Raw genomic sequence first — 17737 nt, 5'->3', positions numbered from 1 at the left:
CAATGAGGGTGTTCTTTCAGAGATACCTGACTGGAGTGAACTAACTAGACTCCGATACCTTGATGCAGTGATGAAAGAAGCAACGCGATGTTGCGCTTTCACCGCGTACTATAAACATACCCAGGCTCCAAAGGGTGGGATAGAGGCATTGGGAAACTTTCTCCCCGAGAATACAATGATTGTCTGCCACCCAGAGGTCATTCGGCGCTCTCGTCAGATCTATGGAAGCCATCCAGACGTGTTCGATCCCGGGAGATGGACCATTGTCGGCGAGCAACAACTCGCAACTATGGACGAGAATCTTTTTACAGGCGGGATCCCGCTATATAGGTGTCCAAAATCATACGCTGCCTGGATGGAGTTGAAAAAGGCGACAGTTATGATACTTAGGCACTTGGATGTATGACCCCCTCGAGAGAAGGAGGTTTTAATAGCGAGATCTAACAGATATTTAGTTACGGCTTGAAATTGAGAATGATAACCATAATATTCAATTAGACAGATACCCACCGTCAGCAATGGTCGGCGTTATATAATTTCTTTTGGTTAAAATATGCCGAAGATCCTATGCGTCGGGGGTAGCCTATCTTTATGGTCTAGGCAATACTTCGACTCTACCAGACTATATCCTCGACCGCGTAAAGCTTCGCTCATCGTAGCATTTAACGTGCAACAATGAAAATGGCAATGAGATTAGGAGACCAAAATGTGGGGGCCGAATTCAGCCATCCAATCCGCCTGATGGCGAAGGGCGTAAGAACGCTAAGGCGTGATCATGTCAAAATACAGTCTAGGTCTAGTGCTAGTAGCAAATCATAATTGCCTCATTGATTCCCAATCCCGAAAATCTCAACATGGCAGAAATATCATATAAGCTATGGAGCCCCAGCTCCAGAGACTGAAGCATCTCACGCTCAAAAATATGTCCGTCACACTCACCACGCTCAAACCCGAGAATTACGCCTCGTGGGCTAGTCTCTGGAAACAGTTCATTGCACACTGCGAGGCGGAATTACCTCAATCCCAATACGAAGACACATTCAAGCGCATCGTTGACCCGGACGGCAACCTGCAAGCCCATGTACTCGTGAACGAAACGGGCGCCGTCGTCGGACTGGCGCATTATTTCTTCCACCAGAGCGTTTGGAATCCGCATCATGTTTGTTATTTGAGTGGTATTCCTCCAACCTGTCCATCTCTCTTTGGGAAGCTCTGATGAGTGATACAGATCTATTCGTCGACTCGTCTCTCCGCGGGAAAGGCTACGGCAAGACCCTCATTGAGGCTACGGCAAAGTCGGCTGAGGAGAAAGGCTGTAGAAGACTTTACTGGGCGGCGTACCATACGAACACGTCGGCACGCCGGATGTACGACACGGTCGCGAATGCGAAATGTGAATTTGTCGAGTATCGCATGCCGCTGAATACAGACAAGTCTCATTAGTGGTGTCAATGGTTGCTGCGAGATGAACCCAGCGTCCTCGAGGCGCTCATCAGATGCTTGAGAAGCACAGGGGCAGCAAAGGGGATTTTCGACTTTTGCTGCGATGGCACTCCCTCTTTAACTAGATATGACTGGTGCTAATTGAATATGGTGAAAGAAACATAACCTTTTGTCGATGACTTGAAATGCTAACAAGGGCACATAAACTTCATTTAAAATTGTACTAAAGGAAGAATTGGTAAATGCATAAATCATTAAACCTTCACAAGCCCCAGTCTCTCGTTCTCCGCCTTACTTCTCTGGCTCCATTCCGCCGGCTCATCCTGTCCTGATTCCTCTTTCTCATCCCCTTCAGCCTTGGTCTGATGCACTGTCTGAGGGTGATGTTCCGCGGGAGAATAGATAGTGACGACCTCCAATGGAGAGGATCCGACGTTCAAAAACTGGTGCTGCGTGCCTGCGGGGACAATCACAGTGTCGCCTTGTTTCACTTCCTGCTCCTTTCCGGCCACAATGGCTTTACCGACGCCCGAGGTGAAGAGGAGAACTTGGTCGACGGTGTGTTTCTATGGATTGACATGTTGTTAGGCCCGGCTAAAGATACTATAGGTGTCTTAATGTGGGTGCAGTGCAGATACATACCTCATCGCCGATCTCACCGTTCACGGGAACCTCCATGGCCACGAATTGCGAGTAGAGACCCGTATGCAGCACCTTGCGAAAGACTCCGAAAGATCGGTTCGGCGACAGAACGCCGGGCAGGTAGACCATCTCGTTGCGGGGTGGTTCGGTCGACATATTGCCGTTGTAGGTCTGAGAGTATAGTCGAGTCGTCACAGATGCAAAGGGTGAGGAGATCCGCGGATAGCGAATTGGATTGATATTGAGGCTTTTGGTAACCAGTTGTTTGTTGAGACACGTCGAGAGTCGGCTCATTGTCACTGATCTCTATTGAAATGCGAACTTATATAAGGATTGGTTTTAGAGGCGAGGGTTATAAATCTGGTAGAGGGATGTGGTGGTCTGGAATGGCCGGAGGGAGTATGACGTAATGACATAATGATGTCAATTCCACCTTCAGAAAGTTGTTTGCCTTTGCGACGAGGGAAGGTCACTGGCTCGGCTTGCCGAATAGCTCAATGGGAACCATGGGCTCTGACACCGGCACTGAGTAAGCACCTGTAACCACAACGATGCTTGCTAAGAATGACGATTCTCGATCACTGGATCTGAATAATCGACCGTGATACATGATTAGGTCAGCTGCATATTTACCATCGAATGGTGGCACGGGATGTCGATTGTGAAGAAGGTGACGAACGTCGGCTCATATATCTAACGCTGTACGATGATAGCCCCAGGGGCACTCATTGCGAATATCTTGCTGGGTTGATAGGGTTCGCTAAAGGGCACCGAATTTCCAGCAAATTCTGCAATCATTATACATTTGAGCAACCATCCATGTGCAAAGGGAAATAGGAAGAATAAATAAGTGACAAGTCTCTATACCGAGACATTGCAACCTAGAAGTCGGTCAGTCACCGAAGGGATGGCGAATAAATAGCCTACAATGATGGCAGTATACCTCTTGCACAAATAGAAACATTGTACACTTTGGGCCCAAGATTGCGTTAACTAAGTAGAAACTCAGTCTTGCCACTGAACTTGAGCACAACGCCCTAAGACAATTACCGAGGCAATGAAGGACATGAGGCCGTCACCCGACTTTATAGTGCAGACCAACGGCTAAGAACCGGGCAGGCCGGCACCGCGCTGTTATCAGTCGGATCCGACAGATCCGAACAATCTCCGACACGTTGCAGACCCACCGTTCCCAGCGGCATATGAAAACAGGAGGTTTGTACTCGACACCCAATCTCCCCCTGATTTTCTCTTCTTATCTTCCATTCTTTTCATTTCTTTCCTATCGCACGATCTCTGTGAGAGTCGTACCATCTGTCGTTCATTCCAGTCTGTCTGTATCTCCTTTTATCGCATTCCACTATACCGCATGCAGCGCTAGGTTGACACTTATATTGCACTCTCCACTCCATTAATTGTAAGTAGAGTTTTGATCGCACGTGACCATCTATCCTGCTAACGGAAGGTTTTTGACAGATACAAATCAACATGATCATCACGCGCGGTATTTCCCTTATCAACTTCGGAGTGGCCTCGTCCGCACTCGCCTTTCAAGTTTTCGTTCTATACCCGTGGCACAATCAGCTCGACGACGAGTTCAAGGCCCTGAAGCAGGAGCATATCCGAGTCCTACAGAAGTTCGAACAGAAGGCGGTCCAATAGATTCTTCAAGTCTGAGGAGCTTTCTTTGGCGACATTTACAAGTTCGATTGGTCGAGAAATGCAAGACGGTCATAGATTAGAGAATAGACGGTTGCACTTCGTCAGGTGTTTCATTGAGATTTAGCATTTCAGCGTGCTTGAGAGTCGTGTCTATTTTCTTTTAGATTTTTACTCCCACATCTTTTTGATCGGTGATCAAAGCCGTTCCTCGACATCGTATACTAACAAGCGCTCTCGCCGCAGAGACACCTTACTGCGTTCGCGTCGCTGCCGCTGTCAGGGCAAAATCATGAGCCGCCCAAATGTAGGAAATATGTCATTAAAGCTAAGCCCTTTTCTTTCAGGAACAGACAAGATCTATCCCTCGGTCTATGAAAACGTAGGTATTGTACTGGTTGCATCGAGGGTATAAACGTAAGCTTCCTCACCTTCACCATCAACCATTATACGCTTTTTATTTCAGTTCAAGGGCACGGACCAGAAGTGATACATGTACAGCACATACGATAGGGCTCCTACGTGATCTACAGGATTGTCGGTAGAACCTGTCGTAATTCAAATTAGCCCCTAAGAGATCGTTCATGCGGCTAATAAGAAGTCTTAGTAGTACTGTCCATTTCCAGACCTAGTATAGTACACTATACTGATAGGTTCAATGAAATGGAAAATGCCAGGATGAACTTCTTCATCCAATTGCAATATTTGTTTATGAAAGAAACCATGACGAGAACACGTGTTGGCATAACCAGGTGTTACAGGTACATACATCCATCGTGTATACTGCATTGACAGGCTTGAGATCGTTTTTCAAGTGCCATTCTAATAGAGCATTACTAAACCCTATCTGTCCTGAGACAATGTTATTTGCATTCTGCATTAGTTTTATTAAAGTATAATAAATAAAACACTTGTCACTGAATGACCGTCGTCGATTACTAGGTTGGAACAAGGTTATTTATTGAGAATTCTGTAAATTGACTATCGTGACGTCTATGAACAGCGGAAAGCTTGGCAGCTGGCCTCTGGGACATATGGAACGCGTATAGTCTACACATACCTGATACCTATGTCGAAACTAGCTCTTCGGTTTATTCCCTGGCTGAAAAACGTGGACTGCAGTTAGGTAGGCTTTGGTATCTCCAAGCACGTTCGACTTTGGTGAACTTATAACCTCGCATGTAGACTAGGACACAGATTACGGGCCTTGACTCCAGAGTCCAAGGAAAGAAGCAACCATAGTCAAATTGTCTATATCATAGTGCTTCACGAAGGGAAAGACATGATCAGTCACACGAAGGTAGAATGGGCATGGCTCGACAAAGATCGTCGAGGAACCTTGAGTTGATTGATGAGCGGCCAGCAAGAAATCACGAACGGGGATCATGTACATCATGAGATGAAACTGCTATATGATGTAGATCAAGGGCTGGAAAGCACGAATCGATACTACTCAAAAAGCACTTCAAAGTTAGTAAGAGGGAGAGTTTTGACTTGTGGCCTGATGTAAAATTTCTTATGGCGATTTCAACCGAGAAGCCCATACTGAACAGACCGAATCGATTTAGGCTTAGACCACTCTATGTAGCTAGAGGTAGGTAAAATATACCACGAGGGAATGAATTCAAACCACACGGTTGAAGCCTACCTTTCGTGAGCAAAACCGGTTAGACAAACAGCAGGCAGAAGCGGACCCACACGGGTGGGACTTCTCCGCCCGAGGCACCCTGAAACAGACAGGTTTGCTTGCTCCGGTTTCCCCTCAAACTAATCCTTAAGTGTCTTTAGTTTGTCCGCAACCGGTTTGCATGGTGAAAACGCGCACACCAGAGTAGACCGTCTCAAAGGCCCTGTAATCTGTACTTCGTCTAGAGTTTCCTTCCGTAGGCCTCCAGGTTACGACTTACTCCGTAGAGTACTCCAGCGGGGCAAGTGGAGAACCACGAGAGATCGTTGTGATTCCGGGAGGACCGGTCATTCCTACCCACCCCCGCCGAATTCCAAATGGCCCGATGAGACCTGCACGTCGTCGTGTTGTTTCCTTTGAAGGGAAGATGATATGCTGGAAGTTGGGACGAAATTATGCCGACCGGGATTACGAGGGAATGTCCGCGGAGCACCGTAGTCCGTAGGATTTCTGTTCTCCGGAAAAGGACAGAGCAAGCTGCCTTCAAAATGAACCCTAGCATCATCGCTGGGCAATTGTTGGTCCGACCAAAAGTCTGGGCACAGGAGCCTCCCGATTTGGACCGTGTCATCCACGCCGGGCTCATTGTTCTAGTGTTCTAGGCATTTGATTTTGTTGGCCGACTGAAAGACCGCTTGCATCATCGCGCGCGCCCGAAAGGTAAGTGTGTTTTTGTTGATAATGGCGGTCAGCCATGGCGCGTTGGTCTCGAAGTAAAATACAGGCGTGCCTAGAGCACAATCGAATGGTATCCCAGGGGAGGGGGGCAAGAACCAGAAGGAGGGCAAACTGGTCTCACTGCGTATAACTTCTATCAAGCCATCTCCATCACCATGCAGACAGGGAATCCTCTGCACGAGGACGTGAATGGTTAGTGCACAATCGTCTGGTTTGGCACTTGCAGTAGTGGCTGCCGGAATGCTGTTATAGAGAGGATAGCGCAACAGCAAACGCACCGCCATCCTGGGCTATCAAGTCAACGAGAGAGACATGTGCCTCATCTGATCTGATTCGTGCACGAATGACGCGTGGGCTGCTTGCCAAACCTCGCATACCACCAATCGTAAGGCACCTCGGTAACCACAACAGGCGACGGATCAGCTCGCCATTCTTGGTGTGAGGCATTGACTTCTTGTGTCGACTCGACCCCTGGGGAAACGGAAAACTCTCCTTAGCTACACTGCATGGTTGCACTCGAACGCCATTTGGCGGGCTAACGGGGGTGGCACCGGCTGAGGCGGCCAGTCCTCCTTTCCGACAGTCTTGGACGAAGGGCTTGTCTTCGGGAGGCTTGCGACTCTGATGAAAGACGGCAAGGGATGCGATGGTTACTGCATAAACACCTCGTAAAAAGTCGAATGGCTGAGTGAATTTTCCCCGATCCGGTGATGGCAGGGTCAGGGCTGCAGGTTGTTTGCTGGGGAGGGACGGGAACCACGAGAGAAAGCGAAAGGAGGGGAACGCGTGATTCGGAGAGCCTGAGGCACCGTCGGGCTGCCTCTTTTTCCTTCGTCTTTTCGTCATCCGAGCCAACTTCCGTCAACTCCTCCATCAATCAAAACCGGTTGTCTTGCATTGATTTGTTTCATCTCTAATTTCTTCCTCGCGTTCTCTTCCGTCTCCCTTCTAAACCTTTCCGCATCATGCAACTCGCATATCCTTCCCCAGATATCTCCAGGCGTCGTCTCGCTCCCCCGCACAACCTGCCGATCGATTGATCCACTGTGGATTGTGACGGATGCACTGACAGGTCCTCGCATCAGCACTACAGATTACAGAGTCCTTAGTTGATGCACATGTAGCTACGCCGACGCGAAAGTGGCCCGAACGCCCTCCTGTTCCATGCTCCACCAAGACCCAGGGATCGAGAAATTCCGGTTGCATGACTCCATTGATGATTGGCTCCTCTCCGGCCGTGATATCGCTCGACAAGAGCTAATGGAGGGTGAGAATGAAGTGCGTCGGCGCAGCATCGGGAGACAGGTGCTGTAAATTCGTGGATAAAAAGGCCGTGGCTGCCCCCATTTGTCGGCCTGTATCTCACCTTCACTTCTCCATACTTTTCACGCCTCTTCCCCAGCCTTGACCTTTTCTGTTCTGAACCCACTCAACATAAGATCCTTCCCTTCATCATGATTGCCCCTACAGAACCCGCCCTTTCCTCAAGCTCTCTCTCTTCTTTGACCCAGTTTACCCCTGATGTCGATCGGGATGCTCTGTTCGAGAAGGTGATTGTCATTGTGGGTACGTCGCTCGCTCCTATGACTGCAGCTATGTGTTTAGCTTGAACTCACCCCGATACAGGTGGCTCCAACGGCATCGGCGCTAGCTTAGTGGAGCTCTGCTGCCGCAATAGCGCTTATGTGGTAATTGGTGATATCGATGACACCCGTGGAGAGGCTCTGAGCAGGAAGTGCGTGGAGCAATGGCCTGCCATTTCTGACCCGGCTCTGCCACCCAAGCCGGCTAGGGCCACCTTCCAGCACGTTGACGTGACCAACTACCAGGAGGTGGTAAATCTGTTTGACCGTGCTTTCAAAACTTACAGGCGGATTGACCATGTCGTCGTCACCGCCGGTAGCATGGATACTGGTGAGAACTGGTTCGACCAGAAGCTGAGTCTGGTGTCTGTTCGGCAGGTATGCCTCTTATCAGAGCGTCCAATTATCTGTTCAATGAAACCTAACTTCGATATACAGGCCCCTTCTACCAAGGACCTTGACGTGAACCTCATTGGCTCGATGTACGTGACTCGCGTCGCAAGCGTCTACCTCCGTCATAACCGTGGACCCGGTGTGGACCGCTCTATCCTGCTGTTTTCTTGCGCAGCCGGGTTCAAAGAGACGGCGGGAGTGTCTTCTTACCAGGCTGCAAAGCATGGCGTCCAGGGGCTGATGCGCTCGTTGCGACCGTACTTCCCCTCTCCATACAAGCACAACCTCCGCATCAACACTATCTGTCCCTGGATGACCGACTCGCGCACGCTCCTCACCAAGAAGGTCCATGACCGCTGGGCCAAGGAAGGCCTGCCTGTCAGCACCCCTGAAGAGGTCGCCGAAGTCTCCGCGGGTGTGCTTTCCGACGACTCGCTCAACGGCACATCGATGTATGTTGAGGGCGGTCGTGCATGGGAAATTGAGGCCAACCTTGATCGCTTGGAGTGCGAGTGGCTGGGCGAAGAGCCATCTCGGGTTCTAGCCCGGGGTCAGAAGGTCCTGCACGAGGCATGGGCTGCTTGAAAGCAGTTCAAAGTGCAATGGGCGGGCAGTGTGAACTTTCGATTTAAGCTATAGATACCCATCAGCGCCAGAAGGAGAAGAGTTAGGAGAGGATGGCCAAAATTGCATCCATCGCCGGAAAAGGTTTCCGTGATATAGGTGGTTTCCAGGGACCAAGTCCACTTTTTGGGCATTTTTACTTTGTAGAACAGCACGCTCTGGCTTATTCGAGATTATGATGTCTCCATCAGTGCGACATGTATGAATGAATGAATTATGAACCTACTTATGTCCTATCGTGCTTTCTAATTCTCTACTTTCCAATGACCAGTCGGTTATTGACCCTCCTATTCGAGTCCGCGGGCGATCGCTACGCACCTACGATAACGCCCAGCATGAAAGGTCAGTACACTCTTATAAAAAGACACTTGGTTTTAGTATTTTAGTCACTCGAACAGATGTACCAGCGGACGGCAGCTGCCGCCGACTCGGATAGTCTGTCCGGTGCCTGATTTATTAGGCTATCCTGATTTCCCGACTGGGGTCTTTAGCCTCTATATCATTCAGTGGGCAAGGCTGAGCACAAAAGGTTTATCTTCTTCAACCAACGCTCCCTGCATTGCGTTTATCCTAAATATCTGTGACAATGAAAGACCGCATACTGCGAGATTAGGCTAATTGCTGTTTCAGAAGCAACTTCACCCTTGGTCCTGATCTCGCCAACACGTCCAACAGGTATAAAGAGCGACGCACAGCGGAAGACGAAATGAGTTCAAAATACTAACAGCGCCGACATCCATAACCAACATGCTCGCCTGGCTAACGATCATAACACTTGTTTGCGTTCAAGGTAGACACATTCCCTTGTTTCTACGTTTAGATTATGTATATGAGCTCAGCTAAAACAATCATGTATAGTAATCGCTCAATGTCCCGATCTCCCTCCTCTCTCTGAGCTCAATGTCACGTCCACACTCCCTGACCCGTTTTCCTGGTACCCTGTAACCAGAGCCGACCGCGTAACATCAAAGGAAGATTGGGAGTGTCGCCGACAGCACATCAGCAGCCTCCTCCAACAGGTCGAACTAGGCACTAAGCCCCCTACCCCATCCGACATCAGCGCCTCATTGTCTCAGAATAAGCTCTCCATTACCGTGTCCGAGGGGTCAAAACAGATCGCATTCGATGTCTCGATCACTTATCCCTCTGGTGCTGGCGAGGGACCTTTCCCGGCAATGATCGCCTACGGCGGACTTAGTCTTCCTCTTCCGGGGGGTGTCGCTACTATCACGTTCGACAATGGGGTCATCGCTCAGCAGACTGACCAGAGTAGTCGTGGGAAGGGGCTGTTCTATGATCTCTATGGTAGTGATTATAGCGCCGGAGCGATGATGGCCTGGGCCTGGGGTGTTTCTGTCATTCTCGATGCGTTGGAATCTACCCCGTCTGCTAAGATTGATACCACGAAGGTTGGCGTCACCGGGTGTTCACGAAACGGCAAAGGCGCACTCGTGGCGGGCGCATTCGATTCCCGCATTGCTCTTACTGTTCCGCAAGAATCGGGAGCCGGTGGATCAGGTTGCTGGCGTCTCTGCGAGGCTGAAGACGGCGGGTCGGGGAATGTGCAGACGGCTGGGCAGATCGTGCAGGAGAATGTTTGGTTCTCGTCGGCTTTCAACTCCTATGTTGATCAGGTCAATCGTCTGCCGTTTGATCATCATATGCTGGCTGGTCTGATTGCTCCGCGAGCGCTCTTGTCGATTGATAATGTTGGCTACGAGTGGCTGGGGCCGTGGTCTTCGTTGGGGTGTATGAGTACGGCGAAATTAGTGTGGGATGCGCTTGGGGTGTCGGATCATATGGGGTATTCGTTGTCGACGGATCACTCGCACTGTGCATTTCCTGATCAGCAGAAAGATGATCTGGATGTATATGTCAGGCGGTTCTTGTTGGGCGAGGAGGTGAACACGTCGGTAGAGAAGAATTATCCCGGAGTGGAGTTTGATCGCGAGGAGTGGGTGAAATGGGATTTCCCTTTGTTGCAGTAGGCTTTTGGTCTAGTTGTACTGTGATGGTCAGGTCTTCGGAAATCGAGGCTACAATGGATGAGGTGCTGGTTCATTGCTTCTTTGCAAGCGAGTATAAGTTAACTTGTAAATAATTGAAGGGCAATGTACCAACTGTTCCCCTCTTACCGACCATTCCAACCATATCCCCGCGCATTATCATGAGTAAAGGCGAAGAGCAACAGCATGTGGCATTTCGGTTGAGAAAGGGACTTTTGTCGTATAAAAGACCAGCCTACCTGACGTATCCGAGTCCCTCGTCCAGGAAGCACAGGGAGCGCACCACTAGCCGGGAGCCGGGAGACTAAGCACGGAAATCCACATGGCCGTGCAGCTCGGAATCCACAGCGGGGAAGAACAAACACGACCCCTCAGGCCCTCACCTAAAAATATTATCCCACTGCCTCGTAAAATTTGGATTTAACCACCTCCCTCGGAAGCCTTCTCCGATATTCTTTACTTCCTATCATACATATCCCCAAACCACATCCTCTCTCGACATGGCGTCTCAACCCCTCACCCTCAGCTACGACGGCCTCGCCGACAGGGCAAAATCCTACTTCGCCGCTGTCGATAACAGGGATCTCGACCTTGTCCTCTCCCACTTCGCCCCCGATGCTACCTTCACTGTACAAACTGGCCACATGACAGTCACTGGCCTGGCTGAGCTCCGCTCCATGTTCATCAACTTCATGGGATCGTCGAAAACAATGCGTCATGACGTTCGGCATATCACCGTCGACGAGCGGGCCCGGAAGGTCTGCACGGAGCACACATATACCGGAGAGCTAGAGGATGGGACGAAGAATGACATGCAGAACTGCAACTTTTTTGACGTCGGTGAGGATGGACGGTTCACCAGAGTGGTCGTTTGGATGGCGGGAGTCAATCCGTTGAAATAGGATATTTCTGCCAGGTGAGAAAGGAGTTCTTTATTTGAGGCATTTTGGGACTTCCTGTTTTGGATTGCTAAGAGTATCATTAACTAATGAGGATAGAAAGCGGCAGGAAATTTACCTACCTATAATTCTTGAGCCGTATTGAGTTACTACCGGCCAGTCCTCAATTCCAATATCACCTTTCTCTGTGGGCAGATTCTCGAATTATCTTCGTCTTCTCGACTACTCGCAAATCTCCTATCCGTTTTTGGGTCCCATAGCCGTATCAAGCCGGACTTGTAGAGTTGAGAACGAATTATAGTAGTCAAGAACCGAGGTTGGCTGGTAGTATGAGAAAGGGCCAAACGGCTTTCGATTGACCTATGGGCCAAGTTAGTCGCGACATAATTATACGCAGAATCCCTTCTGCGACTGTCATCTAGAGGCGTGAGGTCCATCCTGATAAGCCTAGTTGGCCTATATGGCTCAGACATACGTAAAGTATCAGGTTTTGTGTCCTCCGGGATTAGATCGCTGTCACATCCAGAGTAGACTCACAGCACACAATTAATCTAGTACCTTAACGAAGAAGGTGGGATTCCATCTCTCAGTCGGAGCATAGATGGCCTTCTATTCTTCATGCTATCCCATCAGTCAATCGGAAGAATGGCGGATAAATAGGCAGCATTATGTCATCGGCCCTCCACTCTTCTCCTCCGCTCTCCACATTTTTCCCTTCCTCTCCACTTTCCTTTTCCCCCTCCCTGTCTGTTATCCCCAGATTCTTCTTCCATCATCAACAAACTCCCTCATTGGGTGTTTGTTTCCCATCGATATGACCACAGAGTGTGGTAAACTCGTCCACCTCCACTTTCCAGCAATTCTTCCGCGCCTGCTGTCCATCCTGATCCCTTCCATTCCTCAGCCAAGGCGCCTTGAGCGACTCAAGGCGCCAGCCACGAAGCTTATCGATGGCCGGCTGAATTCCCTCTCGGCACTGACAGTTGCCGGGCGTAAGCCGAATCCTCTGTCATGTACTCCGTAGCTCACCTGCTACAATAATACCCATCAGTCAGTATCCCCGGCCTTCCGACTGGCCCCACGGGGTCAAACAGCCGGGGAATTCATGGGCTCGGATGAATCCTGGATAAATGCACCCTCTGATCATTGCCGAAAAGCGAAAGGCTCGGTCAAGTCATCATGGCACGGTCGTACATTTTGGTAGCCCGGTCCGTGAGATGACGAGACATTGCTAGTACCTAGCAGCAGGGTTGGTCTTAGGGGAATTTGGTATTTCTTGTCGCGCTCCTCCGCGTATTTTCTCGCCTTTCATTCTCTCTTTCCCCTCATGATTTGATTGTACAATTTACCTTTCCTTCCGTTTCTTCCAAGACATCCGACTTCGAACTCCATAATCTCATCATGGCTGGGGGAGCTGCCAGTCAGGGCCTCTCTGCCAAGCGAGCAGAGCTCGCTGGCGGTAAAGTTGGATGGCGCGGTCTTCTCAGCAGCAAAAAGACATTTGGCATTGCTCTTTTCGCGTCGCTGGGTGGATTGGTCTATGGATGTATGTGTGCCAATCATCCTCGTACTGCCTCTGCTAACAGAAATAGATAACCAGGGAATGTTCGCTCAGATCCTCACCATGCGATCTTTCATCGATGCGGTAAATATAACAAAACTTTGCTATCACTTCCCACCCACCGCTCACAGATTCTAGACTCAAGGATATGCCGAAAAACCCTCGACTGCACAAGGTATGCTCACGGCGATTCTCGAATTGGGTGCGTGGCTGGGTACTCTGATCAATGGATACCTTGCCGATGCGGTCGGCAGACGGGTTACCGTCGTCATCGCCGTGGTTATCTTCTGTGTCGGTGTCATTGTTCAAGCCTGCACGATCAACCCCGACTATGTCTACGCCGGTAGGTTCGTGACAGGTTTGGGTGTCGGTAACTTGAGTATGATCGTGCCGTTATACAATGCGGAATTGGTATGTGGGATTACTGGACTTTTGACGATGGCCGGATATTGATGGTTTCAGGCTCCTCCCGAAATCCGAGGCTCCTTGGTAGCGGTGCAGCAACTTGCAATTACCTTCGGCATCATGACTAGCTTTTGGGTAAGTCAAGGTCCCCACGTTGCCAGATTAGGACTTTACCAACTCTTGCAGATCGGCTATGGCACAAACTACATCGGAGGAACCGGCGAGGGTCAATCGATCGCGGCGTGGGAAATCCCCGTCTGCATCCAGATTCTTCCTGCTCTTGTTCTTGCTGTTGGAATGATGATGTTTATGCCGCAGTCACCCCGACACTTGATGAATCAAGGAAGGGAAGAAGAATGCCTAACCACATTAGCCCGTCTGCGTGACGCTTCTGTTGACGATATCTCGGTGCGCATCGAGTTCTTGGAGATCAAGGCTCTGCGCATGTTTGAGGTGGAAACTGCTGCGAAGAAATATCCTCAGTATCAGGATGGCTCCTTCAAGAGTCGGTTCATGATTGGCGTCAAGGACTATGCCTCTTTGATCACGGATAAGTCGCTATTCAAACGCACTTCTGTTGCAGTAAGTCACATTCCTCCCTCGATCTAGATCACGTCGCTCATGAGAATTAGTGTTTGGTCATGGTCTTCCAGCAGTGGAACGGGATTAATGCGTAAGTCGACTTCCCGAACATCTCCTCTGTATTAGTTTCCCAACTAACACGAATGCAGTATCAACTACTATGCGTAAGTAGAACGCGTCTCTTGCTCTTCCGAGTCCTCGCTGAACGATCCCCAGTCCTCAGATTTTCAAGGAGCTCCAGCTAGGAGGTAACACAACCTCTTTGTTGGCAACCGGAGTCGCGGGTATCTTCGAATTTGTCTTCACCATCCCCGCCGTGCTTTGGGTCGATAACATCGGTCGGAAGAAAATTCTGATCGCCGGTGGTATCGGAATGGCCGTTTGCCATTTCATTGTTGCTGGCATCATCGGCTCATACCAGGGCGACTTTGACAACCACAAGGCGGCAGGTTGGGTGGCTGTTGTGTTTGTGTGGATTTTCATCATCAACTTTGCTTATTCATGGGGTGAGTTTGAGCATACCATCGCTTAGATGAATTGCTAACTAAAGCGACCTCTAGGACCGGTCGCCTGGATTGTCACATCGGAAGTCTTTCCACTGAGCATGCGGGCCAAGGGTGTTAGTATTGGTGGCAGCAGCAACTGGGTAGGCAGCTTCTTTCAGCCTTTCACGCTTCCGCGCTAACTAGTACAGCTCAACAACTTTGCTGTCGGTCTCTCCACGTCCCCTTTTATCGATGCCTCTAGCTATGGAACCTTCATCTTCTTCGGCTGCGTCACCACCATCGGTGTTTTGTATGTGTGGTTCCTTGTCCCCGAAACCAAAGGCCGCACATTGGAAGAGATGGATGAATTGTTTGGATCGGGGGCTATGGCCATGGAAGACGAGGCCCTCAAGCGACGCATTGAGCATGAGATTGGCTTGTTGGCCTTGCTGGGAGAAGAGCCCAGTGAGAAGAAGTCGGATGGAATCCTATCTGCGGATGATGCGCTGGAGCATAAAGAGAAGTTGTGAGCATCTTTGACACAAGCATAGTGCATTGGTGTATAGAGTTAAACTGCTAGAATATGAGGTCAAGCGAAGCGGAAATATATATCATTGTCCGGGACGTTTTGACTGAAGGCGAAAATCAACAACACCGCCCCTAACTCGTATCTCGCCACTACCAAGACAGAATATATCCTCAATGAACAGACCTATTTGTATCAACATGATAATTTGGACCCGGTATGCTTTCTTTCAAAACAGTCCTCCGACAACGGAGAGTTGGTCCTCGGCCCACCTGCCGCATGCCAGCTATCATCACGTGTGCCTATCGGACGGCAACTTTACCGGCCAATCCTGTGGCCTCAGGCATCAAATGAGATCCGTGCGCTTTTAAGGGGTTCAACTGGGTGGATTTCTGTCACTTTCTGTGGAAACGTCAACTCCCCAATCACTGCCTAAATCATATCAACACAGTCAATACTAATGCCCGGACTCAAATACCCCGTGCCACTACTTCCACTGATCACATTGATCGTCAACACCTGCCACTCCGACGTACTCTGCAGCCACGCACTAGCTGGAACATCATAACTAAACACCACGTTATTCCCACGATAGGTGCCAACAGTCAAACTTCGCGTGGAGCCCTGCGTGCTCGGACTCGGCGCCGCAGACGTCCATGAATTCACACTGATCTGCGGCCGTCCGCCTATAAATGCTTCGGTGATTCCGATCCGGATCGTATGCGCCGACGCGTACTGCGCCGCTGAGAGTCGGAAGTATACTACATGGCCGTTGTTCACGTCTTTCCACATGTACCCTGGGAACGAATTTGTTGCTGATGTGCCAACGATGAAGTTGCCTGGGTCCCAGGTTGAGATGCGCACGTCTGACGGGTGCATGTAGGTCGGCAGCATTGGGGATTTGTCGAAGTTGAGGAATCCGGCTGGCGTGCCGTCCCAGTCGCCGATTCGCCAGATCGCGGTTGTGTCTGATGGGTCTGTCGGGGTCATGGTGTTGACGGCTGTTCCGGCCCCTGTGCTGACAGTGACGCTGCGTGTGCCTACGGCCAGCTCGCCTTTGTAGAGCGTTAGGGTGTAGGTCCCCGGGAGGACGTTCTTGATTGACCATGCACCGCCGGAGGACGCGGCTGTACCCCAGTATTGGGCGGCAGTGTTGGCTAGTCCGACGACGTAGGTGTGCCCGCTTTTCATGTTGGCAACTCCTGTGTCTGGTATGAGTGATAGTTTGGTTTATGAGGTGTGGGGATACGCACCGACTCCGGATACCCAGCCGCGGTTTCCCCAGGCAGTCCATCCGTCGAGCTACAGTGGTTAGTTACGTCAATTCCTAATGAGGGGATAGGTATATCTACTCCGAGAGTATCAAACCAACTCCAGTCGGCGTTCCGAGCGAAGAGAGCCGTGTTGGGTGTGCCGCCGTCCGTGAATGAAAGAACCTGCCAAGGTCAGATGACGTCGACTGGAAAGGAATCGTACACCAACCGTTGGCCCCTGCAGTCCATATCGCTCCGGATCTGTATGGCCCATGGAGTAGAAGTAGATCTCGTAGAGATCCTCGGCGATGGTAGTGCATCCGCGAACCAGCGAGCGGAAAAAGGGACCGCCAGACGCTTTCTCGTGGTTCGAGCGAATGAGCCAGACACCAACGCTGCCGGTTGTTTTGCCCACGTAATCGACTGCATTTGTTAGCTGGTTGACAATCAATAGAAGGAGCTGCGGCGTACAGTCCATTACCCTGAGTATATTAGCTTGTGGCAAAGGTGATACAGACAAGGCTGCACTTACCGTCCGTAATTGCTACCCTGGTAGTGCTTGCTCTTGGTATACCCAGCCGAGTTTCTGGTGATATCGGATGCCTCGACTGTGGTGCTGCCATCATCGTAGAAGTCTAATAGTACCTTCATTAGACGTTTGCCCATGAATAAAAGGTAGAGTAGACATACCGGAATCGGTCGATGAGTGAGGGAAGACATTGGGCTTCAGGCGAACAATGTATCGAGAAGCAGCCACGCTAGAGTCTGCCTTGTTGGTGAAAATGTAGACATTGTTGTTACCGTACCGAACGAAGAGATAATGCTTCAGAGTGCCATAGGTGACGGCGACTTTGATGATGTAGGCGGGCGAAGAGAACTGCTGGATGGTCACGGTTGAGGCACCGAGACCCGACTCCACGTGGCTGCGAAAGATGAAAAAGATTTCTGTCGATTAGGGCAGGGTACTCACGTGTTCTTGCCTTGGTATCCCTGATACTCAACCCCTTTGTAGACAATGGAGGTTATGTCACCATTCGTCTTGCTGACTTTGATGACTAGAGATGCTCCGGAGTCTGAATACCAAATCCTTAGCTGGGCTAGCTATTTGGTTGACGGGAAAGATTATGCCTACCAATGACATATTCGGAACCATTATCCGTGTACCCAAAGGCAGCGTAAACCGCCAGAGGCAGTGTGAAAAGAGCGATGATGATCGTTAGGATCCTCATCCTGACTGCGTGGGCTCTGGATGATCCTGTCGATCACCCTGTCAGGAACCCAAACTTACTTAAATAGCGCTTTGATCGCCTA

General features: G+C 50.2%; 8 protein-coding genes across 8 annotated transcripts; 6 read left to right on the top strand and 2 right to left on the bottom strand.

Moving 5' to 3' along the window:
* Positions 1–877: 877 nt before the first annotated feature.
* LDX57_012752 (GNAT family N-acetyltransferase) lies at positions 878–1443 on the top strand (the record flags this gene model as incomplete). Its single annotated transcript, XM_046094502.1, has 2 exons — positions 878–1175; positions 1229–1443. 2 exons carry the CDS (start codon positions 878–880, stop codon positions 1441–1443), a joined length of 513 nt encoding a protein of 170 aa, XP_045950481.1.
* A 254-nt stretch (positions 1444–1697) lies between these two features.
* LDX57_012751 (cupin domain-containing protein) lies at positions 1698–2379 on the bottom strand (the record flags this gene model as incomplete). Its single annotated transcript, XM_046094501.1, has 2 exons — positions 1698–2009; positions 2086–2379. The coding sequence occupies 2 exons, from the start codon at positions 2377–2379 to the stop codon at positions 1698–1700; spliced, it is 606 nt and encodes a 201-aa protein (XP_045950480.1).
* A 1194-nt stretch (positions 2380–3573) lies between these two features.
* On the top strand, positions 3574–3747 carry LDX57_012750 (uncharacterized protein; the record flags this gene model as incomplete). Its single annotated transcript, XM_046094500.1, has 1 exon — positions 3574–3747. The coding sequence occupies one exon, from the start codon at positions 3574–3576 to the stop codon at positions 3745–3747; it is 174 nt and encodes a 57-aa protein (XP_045950479.1).
* A 3816-nt stretch (positions 3748–7563) lies between these two features.
* Positions 7564–8670, top strand: LDX57_012749 (putative 3-hydroxyacyl-CoA dehydrogenase; the record flags this gene model as incomplete). Its single annotated transcript, XM_046094499.1, has 3 exons — positions 7564–7675; positions 7736–8070; positions 8131–8670. The coding sequence occupies 3 exons, from the start codon at positions 7564–7566 to the stop codon at positions 8668–8670; spliced, it is 987 nt and encodes a 328-aa protein (XP_045950478.1).
* Positions 8671–9456: 786 nt separating this feature from the next.
* Positions 9457–10697, top strand: cip2 (putative extracelular cellulose binding protein (Cip2); the record flags this gene model as incomplete). The annotated part of the gene is made up of 2 exons (XM_046094498.1): positions 9457–9499; positions 9568–10697. The coding sequence occupies 2 exons, from the start codon at positions 9457–9459 to the stop codon at positions 10695–10697; spliced, it is 1173 nt and encodes a 390-aa protein (XP_045950477.1).
* Positions 10698–11215: 518 nt separating this feature from the next.
* Positions 11216–11617, top strand: LDX57_012747 (nuclear transport factor 2 family protein; the record flags this gene model as incomplete). The annotated part of the gene is made up of 1 exon (XM_046094497.1): positions 11216–11617. One exon carries the CDS (start codon positions 11216–11218, stop codon positions 11615–11617), a length of 402 nt encoding a protein of 133 aa, XP_045950476.1.
* Positions 11618–13015: 1398 nt separating this feature from the next.
* Positions 13016–15177, top strand: LDX57_012746 (putative MFS monosaccharide transporter; the record flags this gene model as incomplete). Its single annotated transcript, XM_046094496.1, has 10 exons — positions 13016–13160; positions 13207–13259; positions 13314–13586; positions 13638–13715; positions 13767–14162; positions 14213–14253; positions 14312–14326; positions 14379–14668; positions 14723–14808; positions 14857–15177. The coding sequence occupies 10 exons, from the start codon at positions 13016–13018 to the stop codon at positions 15175–15177; spliced, it is 1698 nt and encodes a 565-aa protein (XP_045950475.1).
* A 428-nt stretch (positions 15178–15605) lies between these two features.
* LDX57_012745 (uncharacterized protein) lies at positions 15606–17655 on the bottom strand (the record flags this gene model as incomplete). Its single annotated transcript, XM_046094495.1, has 9 exons — positions 15606–16375; positions 16427–16475; positions 16526–16609; positions 16656–16849; positions 16898–16908; positions 16959–17061; positions 17117–17349; positions 17397–17499; positions 17559–17655. The coding sequence occupies 9 exons, from the start codon at positions 17653–17655 to the stop codon at positions 15606–15608; spliced, it is 1644 nt and encodes a 547-aa protein (XP_045950474.1).
* Between the last annotated feature and the right edge of the window lie 82 nt (positions 17656–17737).

This window comes from Aspergillus melleus (assembly GCF_016097325.1).
Source record: "Aspergillus melleus strain CBS 546.65 chromosome Unknown contig9, whole genome shotgun sequence".
Classification (NCBI taxonomy): Eukaryota; Fungi; Ascomycota; class Eurotiomycetes; order Eurotiales; family Aspergillaceae; genus Aspergillus; species Aspergillus melleus.
The sequence above is the reverse complement of the archived record's forward strand: the minus strand, read 5'-3'. Positions and strand labels throughout refer to the sequence as shown.